Source organism: Canis lupus, chromosome 8 (genome assembly GCF_003254725.2).
Source record: "Canis lupus dingo isolate Sandy chromosome 8, ASM325472v2, whole genome shotgun sequence".
NCBI lineage: Eukaryota > Metazoa > Chordata > Mammalia > Carnivora > Canidae > Canis > Canis lupus.
This window is the reverse complement of record NC_064250.1, coordinates 14,725,449-14,735,640: the sequence shown is the minus strand read 5'-3', so window position 1 is coordinate 14,735,640 and position 10,192 is coordinate 14,725,449. Positions and strand designations below refer to the sequence as shown.

General features: G+C 38.7%; 1 protein-coding gene across 1 annotated transcript; it reads left to right on the top strand.

The window, feature by feature from the left end:
- Positions 1 to 4,271: 4,271 nt before the first annotated feature.
- LOC112657914 (60S ribosomal protein L36a-like) lies at positions 4,272 to 4,640 on the top strand. The gene has a single exon (XM_025444040.1). It carries the CDS (start codon positions 4,272 to 4,274, stop codon positions 4,638 to 4,640), a length of 369 nt encoding a protein of 122 aa, XP_025299825.1.
- Positions 4,641 to 10,192: the final 5,552 nt, after the last annotated feature.

Genomic DNA, 10,192 nt, shown 5'->3' with positions numbered 1-10,192 from the left:
CAAACTTTTACAGGAATTTGTGGGTAATGGCTAAAATAGACATAAATTGAAAAAAATTTTGTCTTAAACCATCTCTCCCTATTGCAGCCAAATATTCAGACAGGAAAATGGAAAGGAAGATGGAGGAGAAATTTTTCCAAGGTCTCTATTCTTGAGAGAGCAGAGTGAAAGGCTAGGGAATGGCCAGAAGTGTTAGAGACCACTAGCTATCAATTTCCAATCCCTTCCTTCACAACTCAAAACAGCAAATTACAAATCAGTAGACCAGATATTTCTATGGAGGCTTTTTACAACTTATTCCCACCGTCACATTACCAATTGAGCTACTCTTGCTAACGTGACACTTTTTTTTTTTTAATTAGAGCAATTTGTTTCAGAAAATGAGTGATACCTTTCTTAAGATCCCATTCCTGCTGTCTCTGAGCCTCTTCGCCTTGAGGACCCTTCTGCACTCAGTGAGCCTAAAGCAAGACTTGCTTCGAAAAGAAGCAAAGTGCTGCATTTCAATATTACAGACTACTTCAAAATTATGTTTTCATTTCCCAGAAAGAGTTTTTAAAATGTACTACACTTCAGCGGCTGTATCCTGCCTGAGCCCAGCACCAAGGAGCATCTCAACAAGATCCGGAAGGAACTCACTTTCCTCCTTTTGTTGAAAGATAAAGGTGGGTCAAGAGGTAGGTCCAAGTACTCTCTTGGAGAACCCACCGAGTGAGCCACATCCTGTAGATTGTGTCTAATTCCTTCTTGGGCCCATGCCCTGGCTCAGGGGTAACTGCACAAAAAGGCTAACCACCACCCTGATTTCTACAGCCAACAAGAACAGATAGTTGCTCTGAGAACCCCCTATGCACAACTTCTGAAAGAAACCCCCAAATTTGAGCCCCTTTCCCCACTGCCTTCACCTCTACCCCAAGGAGAAAGCATTAAAATTTTTACCACAAGAGGGGTGCCTGGGTGGCTCAGTCTGTTAAGTGTCCAACTATTGATTTCAGTTCAGGTCATGATCTCAGGGTTGTGAGATGGAGCCCCACGTGAGGCTCCACGCTGGGTGTGGAGCCTGCTTAAGATTCTATCTCTGTTTCTTCCTTTGCTCTTCTCACCTTCTCTCTTTCTCTCTCTCTCTATTATAAAAATAATTTTAAAAAATAAAATTTTTACCTCAGAGAATAGGCTCCAACAAGGAATTAAGCATTCCACTCTCAAACAATAATAGAATAGTGAAATATAACACTTCCATTCTGAAGAGTCTATAGTGCTTTCATATCTGCCTTTTCAATTGCCCGTAGAGGTGTTTTAATTTAACATTTGGTGGAGGCATCCCCTGAAAAAACTAAGTGCTAAGTAGATAGATCTACATTTTAAAGTGACGAAGGGATGACTTCAGTCCCCTCAGGCTGTTATGTCTGTTCCATAGCATTTTATTTTGGATCCATACTTCTTTTTTACTTTAGGAGGAAAGAGATTTACAAAGCATATAACAGGCAAGGATTCATTAATTTTCTTTTTTTAAAAAATATTATTTATTTATTTATTCATGAGAGACACACACAGAAAGAGAAAGGCAGAGACACGTGCAGAGGGAGAAGTAGGCTCCATGCAGGGAGCCTGATATGGGACTCGATCCCAGGACTCCAGGATCATGCCCTGGGCCAAAGGCAGGTGCTAAACTGCTGAGCTACCCAAGGATCACCATAATTAATTTTTAAAAAAGATTTTTCATGGGTTGCTTTTTTAAAAGTTTCCTTAGTGAATATAAACCTTGTCTTTGTTTATAAAATTATTTAGTACAAAGTAGACGAAGATAATATAATCTCTTAGCATTAGCAAGATCTAAATAAAATTAAATCTAACACAAAATTATAAAGAAGTTTTTTTTACTTTGAGGTATTTGATTAATAAACCACTATTAAGCACTAGCTGTATGCCAGTGTTGGATGCAGGAGAAACAAAATCTAGTAAGATATATTCCTGCCCTTGAAGTGTTCACAGGACTGTGGGGATTTCCAGCACTGCAGGCCATGGGATAGGGCTTCTTAGAGTGACAATTTGGAGTTTTCCTTATCACCCATATTGTGACTACTACAGGAGATTTTGAGGGAGCAGCAGATACAACTACTCCCTCTCCTGAACCCTCCTTAGCCCTCAGGCCTCCCTGTAAAAACTGCAAGTAACCAGTTGGGATACCAGGAAAATACCCAAATGTTCTTTGGGAGAGGAAATTAATCATTATAGTGCCAATTTTCTTCACCTGTGACCCCTGTTGTCTCCATCTGTTTACTTTAATAGGAAGTTAAATAGGAGAAAAGAAAAAACACCCGGATTTATTCATTGGAATCTATCGTAACATATCTAGAGGCACCAGATGGTTCAGTCGGTTGGGCATCTGACTCTTGATTTCAGCTCAGGTCATAATCTCAGGGTCATGAAATTAAGCCCCCATTGGGCTCCGCACTCAGGGGGGGAAGTTTGATCGTGATTCTCTCTCTTTCTCTCCCTGTCCTTCTGCCCCTCCCCCTGCTCTCTCTCCCTCTCAAACAAATATGTCTTCAAAAAATATATTATAACAAATCTGAAAGTAGGTGTTCTTACTAAGCACTTACCAGAAAGTCAGAAAGTTAGATGATCAGTTTGGGTTTTTTTCTTTCATTTATTCTGATAGTATACCCTGTACCACCATGTACGATTGAGAACCCACTTTGAAGACCACAAAGCACTGGAAGAACTGCTCTGAAAAAGGGGAAAACATTGAGTATTTCCCATATCCTAGGCACTAAACCAAGCACGTCACATGCATTACCTCATTTAATTCTCACAACCCTCTTAAGCAGGTCCAGAGCCAGAGGTTTCACCACTTTGCTAAATAATACTTAATTTTTTGTTTTGTTTTGTTTTGTTTTTGTGCCCCATGTGAGAAGCTAAATAATACTTCAGAATTAATAATTTTAAAAAGGTTTTATTTTTAAGTAATCTCTATACCATGGGGCTCAGACTCACAACCCCAAGCTCAAGAGCCACATGCTCTACCAACTAAGCCAGCCAGGTGCTCCTAAAATTAATATTTTAAATCAAAGCGTGTATGGGTACTGATAGTGTTGGAGCTTGAGGATATCTCAAACATTCAGAGGTTTACAATTCAAAGTATCTATCTTTTCTTATCTTAAAACAACTAATACTTATAAACAATATAATCCATTCATATTTCTTTCCCTTAACATTCAAATCACCACATTTTTGTTTTTGATGTGGCCTCCTATACTTAATAAGTATGTAAAGATTTGTCTTTATTTTTTTAAATTGCTTTTTTGCTCTTGTTGACATATTTAAAGATGTTTTAAAACAAGAAAGTTGCCTAATCCAAAGCTCTGACTCTACCAAGAGCTCAGTTACTGATACGCAGTCCTAACTCTTGTGTGCCTGGTCAACACACAGGTTCAGGAGCAGTGGATTCTATCAGAGGCAGAGACTCCAGGAACTGAAGGTACAGAGCCAGGCAATCTGAGAAAAATGTCACATTTTTGGTAGACAATGTCCTTCCTTTATATGAATTTAATAAGACATCACAATCCTTACTTTTAAAATAATATTTAAAGATGATAAAATTCTCACGGAAGCAGCAAAATATTGAGTGGGTAGAACAGACTCTTGTTTCCCTTGAGTGGCTAGAACAGTCTCTCATGTGTGTCTAAACACCTATTTAGATCATTCAAATGCCATACACGTCAAAACACTCCAACTTAACACTTCCTTTGGAGTCACGACAATCAGTTTTTTATTAGTGTCATTATTTAGCATTTCTATAGCACTTCACTTTTGACAGGTGCTTTATAATTATTTCTACTCTTATTTAACTCCTACTCATTCATTAACATGCAGTTACTTTCCCAATAAAATATCTATAGATTCCTTGACTAAATTGAATCTACCCAAAACCAAGAGGTTCAAACTTATATCAGAGTCTGAGGCAAACAGAACAAATCAAACAGATGAGATAGAGGATAGATAGATTGGCAGATAGATAGATGATAGATAGATAGATTAGATAGATAGATAGATAGATAGATGATAGATAGATAGATAGATAATAGGTAGAGAAACTAATTCCAAAGATCAGTAACATTCTCGTATTCTTGTCCTGGTTCAACAGCAGCCTGCAGGAATTATCAGTCATATCCCTATTTAGCCAGTGAGAGTGTGAATAAAAGACCAGTGGTCACATATGAATTAAAATTGATGGAAGAGCTTTCCTTGCCCATAGCGCTCTTGCAAAGATGGTGAATGTTCCTAAAAACCACCGGACTCTCTGCAAGAAGTGTGGTAAGCATCAACCCTACAAAGTGACACAGTACAAGAAAGGCAAAGATTCTCTTTATGCCCAGGGAAAGCTGGATAACTCTAGGTGTTATGACAGGAAGCAGAGTGGCTATGGTGGGCAGACTAAGCCGATTTTCTGGAAAAAGGCTAAAACTACAAGGAAGATCGCGCTGAGGCTTGAATGTGTGGAGCCCAAGTGCAGATCTAAGAGAATGCTGGCTACTAAGAGATGCAAGCATTTTCAACTGGGAGGAGATAAGAAGAGAAAGGGCCAAGTGATCCAATTCCAAGCTTCATATTTTGTTATGAAGACAATAAAATCTTGACATTAGGGCAGCCCGGGGGGCTCAGTGGTTTAGTGCCACCTTCAGCCCAGGGCGTGATCCTGGAGACCCGGGATCGAATCCCATGTAAGGCTCCCTGCATGGAGCCTGCTTCTCCCTCTGCCTGTGTCTCTGACTTTCTCTCTCTCTCTCTCTCTCATGAATAAATAAAATCTTTAAAAAAAATAAAATATTGACATTATGTTCATTTGGTTGTAGTTGGTCTTTTTTTTTTTAATTTTTATTTATTTATGATAGTCAGAGAGAGAGAGAGAGAGGCAGAGACATAGGCAGAGGGAGAAGCAGGCTCCATGCACCGGGAGCCCGACATGGGATTCGATCCCGGGTCTCCAGGATCATGCCCTGGGCCAAAGGCAGGCGCCAAACCACTGCGCCACCCAGGGATCCCCTGTAGTTGGTCTTTTTAAGAGGGAAATAAACTAGTGCTGTCAATAAAATTCCCCTGTGGAGCAATTTTTTTAAAAATAAAAATAAAAAAATAAAATTGATGGAAGAATAAGTGAATATGGCAAAGACTGATAGTTATTAGTCAGTGTGCATCGTCTCTTTCTTCTTTTAAATAATAGAATCTCAGAGTGTCTGACTGGCTCAGTCAGAAAAGCATGCAACTCTTGATCTTGGGATCATGAGTTTGAGCCCCACATTGGGTGCAGAGATTACTAAAAAAAATTTTTTTTAATAAACAACATAAATAATAGACTCTTCTCCTGCCACCCATCTAGATAGTACATTTCCCAGCCTCACAACTAGAAGTAGCAACATAACTAAGTTCTGGCCAATGAGATGTGAGAAGAAGTGATATATGCACCTTGCAAGTTACCTCCTTAATGATAAAGCTGCTTGCTACAGACCTCCTCTATTCCTACTCTCCTGACTGAAAAATCACTAATTGAGGTGGTTACCTTGGATGCTTAACATGGAAGTCACATGTTCTGTATGACAGAGGTGACTTACTAGCCCAGGTCTTTGAATGAACTCATGGGACAGAGCTATTGCTACTCTGGGTCTCTTTGTTACAGAAACTTAGCCTGCATCAGAACTAATAAAGTAACCAAATAAGGAGAACACACACACAGACTGAGATTAACTTCAGCTCTTTTTTATTTTTTAACTTCAGCTCTTGATAAGAGTACAGGTAATGATTAAGGGGGAATTTCAATGGAGAAGTAGCTGGAAAAATGACAGAAATGACTTTAGATTAAGCTACTAACTCTCACTTCAAGTAGAAAGTTCTGTAATACTATAATTTTTTAACTCTTAACAGATTTCAAACAAATTTCAAGCAATCTCAAATAAATTAAAAATTCTCTTCTGAAATTGAGAAGTTCATGTAGTAGAGAACTAATGCATCAGTATTAAAGATGTCTTATGTTGGGCAGACCGGGGTGGCTCAGCGGTTTGGCGCCGCCTTCAGCCCAGGGTGTGATCCTGGAGACCCGGGATCAAGTTCCAGGTTGGGCTCCCTGCATGGAGCCTGCTTCCCCACTCTGCTCGTGTCTCTGCATCTCTCTGTGTCTGTCATGGATAAATAAATAAAATCTTTAAAAAAAAAAAAAAAGATTTCTTATGTTGATGATAGATGGGCCAAAGCCTTCAGAAGGCAGGAATATGCCTCACCTATTTTAGTATCATTTCCTTTATTCCTATCTTAACCCTAATATGTATATAAATGCCAGTAACTTTGAAAACATCGAAGGATTAAAAACAAATGCCTATTGCAGAATTTATTGCTAATATCTTTTTATCATAATGTTCCTCAATTTCTGCTTTTTGTTGGTTCTAAGAAATGCAAACATATGTTTAACCCTTAGCGCTACTGTAGAGCCTGTGAAAACTGGGAGCTACAGACATTAATTTTTTTGGATATATAATTAACAAAGATTTATTCAGCATCTAGTCTATGCCTGGATCTATTTTAACTTCTTCCATGCAGTTTTACCCATTTAAAGTCGTCATCATCACCTCAATTTAACATATGAGGAAACTAAGACATAGAATAAGTGATCTGCCCAAGATTATACAGCTAGTGAATAACAAAGCTTATACTAGAATCCAGGCTTCTTGACTCATAGTCTAGCTCTACTCCATTGCTTCATCACTTCCTGATGTATCTCACACTTCAAATATTAGGCAAAAAAGAAAAGAAAAAAGAAAAGCCTACCAGTATAGTAATGACTGCTAGGTTTTGATGGATAAGAATATAAAAGGGTAATCTTTGCCAGAATCTAAGGATTAGGAAGTACCATGGGTAAACATACCAGAACTCTTCTTCTCTGAATAAAAACTGGAAGACTTTCCAAGATGAAAGTGAGCAATTGGACACCACCATTAACATAAACATTTTTACTCACTTTCGAAAGCTATCATCCAATTCAACATAATCCTTCACCACAGGTCTAATTAGAATGTATTTGGATTCAAAAGTACTGATGAGAATGGGTACATCAATGTCAGGAATTGTCCAGCCCAACAGGACTCTAGGCAGTTGAATTAAATGTATATCTTCTAGTAAAACTTGACACCTACCTAAGGAGAGGTTCTGTATGTTGTTTTCAATGCCTGGATCAGAAGAGTTTCAGGAACAGGAAAAAGCAGTACATTTTGAACCCCTAATCTTATGTCATTTGGTTTGTTATCATTTATTGTTTGAATTGGCTCTAGTTAAAGCTAAAGAAGAAATGGGACAGAAACAACTCATGAATCGAGTTATCTATGCAATTCTTGACCCAATAATTGGAATGTAAGAGTATCTAAGAATCTCGGTTGCCAGGTAAATATCAATTTGATCTCACATCTGTCTCCAAGATTATATTTCCCATTTTCCAGACAGGGAAATTTGGTGTGAGACCATAGGCAAGCCTTTCTAAAGGGAAATTAGAGTTGGAGATGTTAAAATTCGTGATTTGAAGAAGTGCCATAGTATAGTTTATGGCAATGACTCTCACTTTTTTCCAGTGATAAGCATGACTCTCATCAAGAATTAGCCCCCAACCCCTTTGCCCACTGCTGTGCTACAGACAATTTCACCTTTCACAAAAAAGGACTTTCAGAGTTTTCAATAAACACATGAGAGTCCCAAGTAGTGACTTCAGAAATGCTAGGTTACAGGCCTCCCCCTCAATTGAGCATTTAATAGGGTGGGGCTAGAAGATCAATGCAGGGAACCAGCTGGACTGCATGGAAAGACCTATATGGGAGGAGCTTTGTTTGATAGACCCAGTGAGCACAATCCCCTCCCATTCGGGGTATCTAGAGTACACCCTTGATTCTCGGTGCTTTTGATGAAGTTTCCGCTTCTATGGGACAGCGGCTTTCTATCAACGAGTGTCATAACATCCTATCAAAGAGTGTCATAACACAGAACCCTTCTAATTGGTGTGGAGAGCTCTGCAAGAGCGTATTAGTTGTAAGCCGTAGCATCACCTCCTTTAGGAAGAGGGAACGAAATTTAAATACACAGGGAGACAGAGAGATAATTAATTGCCTTCTTGGCAACCCACCACTCTACTGCCAATGGGATCACTGTGACAAGTTATGAAATTCAAGTCAAAATATTTAACTCAGCCACTTACTCAAGTGGTAGACCCAATTTTAGGCACCCCACAGTTAGGGTGCTGATAGAGAAAAAGTCTTCTCTTTATTTTCTGCAATAGCACATTTAACTGTTGGCATCTATGAGAGTCTGTTTCCTCTGTGAAGGATATATCTGTCTGCAAAGCATACACATGTATTTCTATCAATGTAAGGAATAAATGATGAGTACAGGGAGTTATAATAATCTGAATAGTTCCAGAAAAACATAGCAACTAGATTAAGAATGAGAATGGATTAATCCTAGAAGTCTTTCAAAATAACCTGATAGGAAATGAGCCTATCAGTAGGGTGTAAGAGGGTGAATTAGCCAATATTCCCAAAAGAATTGCTGATTATACCAACTTGATCCATAGCTCCTGGAAGATGAGATCTCTGGGTCACCCTAATGGAGCCCAGTGATGTAAATTGTATGACAAGGCAGGAAAATTCTGTGACCAAAGATTCAAGGATCAGGATGGAGGACAGAGTAAGCCTTGGGGTTGCTTGGAGTTGGAAGGGTAAAAGGAAGGAAAGAAAGAAGGTAGGTGTGTCTCTGTATTGACAACACACAAGGCTTGACTGAGCCTGGGGTTACAAGCTTTTCTGAGAGGTAAGGGCTCCCTCATGGGAATATACTGCAAGTATTTCCTGCTGTTTTTATATTCACATAAATAAAATGCACCCATTTAAAATATATGGTTTGATGAGTTTACACAAGTGTAACCATCACCACAGTCAAAATATAGGACAATTTCTTCATCTCCCAAAATTTCCTCAAGGCTTTTATGGTCTCACCTCAAGCCCTGGGCAACCACTGATCTCCTTCCTGTCAACGTGGATTATTGTCTGTTCTTGTATTTCATATAAGTGGAATCCCACATTAGATATAGTCTTTTCCTCTGGCTTTTATTAAACAATGTTTTATTTATTAAACAATTATTTTTCAAATTCATCCATGCTTGTTTGTAGAAGTAGTTCATCCCTCCGTACTGCTGAGGAGAGTTTCACTGCATGAATATGCCATGATTTGTTTATTCATTCACCTGTTGATGGATATTTGGATTGTTTTCAGGTTTTGGCTATTATGAATAAAGCTGCTATGAACATTTCTGTACAAGTCTTTGTGTGGACATATGCTTTCATTTTTCTTGGGTAAATAGTTAGGAGTGGATTTTTTAATCATATAGCGAAGTGAAAATATAAGAAATTGCTAAACTATTTTCCCAAGTGGCTGTACCATTATGCAGTGCCATCAGCGCTGTATGAGACTTCCAGTTACTTCACATCCTTCCTGGTACTCAGTATTGTTGCCTCTAATGTTAGCCCTTCTAGTGTGTGTAGAGTGACGCTTCACTGTGATTTTAATTTGCATTTTCCTGACTAATGATGTTGAACATCTATTTATGTGCTTAACAGCCATTGATATATGTTCTTTTATGAAATGTCATTCAAATCCTTTGCTCATTTTTAAATTGGGTTGATTCCTATGTTGACTTCTACTCTCTACTAAGGGTGACAGCACTTCTGATCAATTTGATTTAGAGCTAGTAATTTGAGGCTTTCTAATGGCACTGTTAGGCTCAAAATTACTAGCCAGGGTTCAAGTGAAAAGGTCAAAGATATATGGAATGCATAAATCAGATCACATCACTCTCCTGCTTAAAACCTGCCAATGGCTTCCCTTGACAATTAGAATAAAATCCAAACTCTTTACCTTGGCCTCCAAAGCACATGTGATATGACCTCTGCAATCCTCTCCTACCTCATCTCTTGCCATTATTACCTCACCTTCTGTGCTCCTGATACTTTGATCTTCTTTTCATCCCTCAAACACACCACATTCTTGACTCTGTCCCCTCTATCTGGAATCACATTCCCATAGAATTCTGTATGCTGCCTCCTTCTAATCACTCAGGTTTCAACTTAGATGTGAAGACTTCCCAGCCCAATCCTTTCAGTAC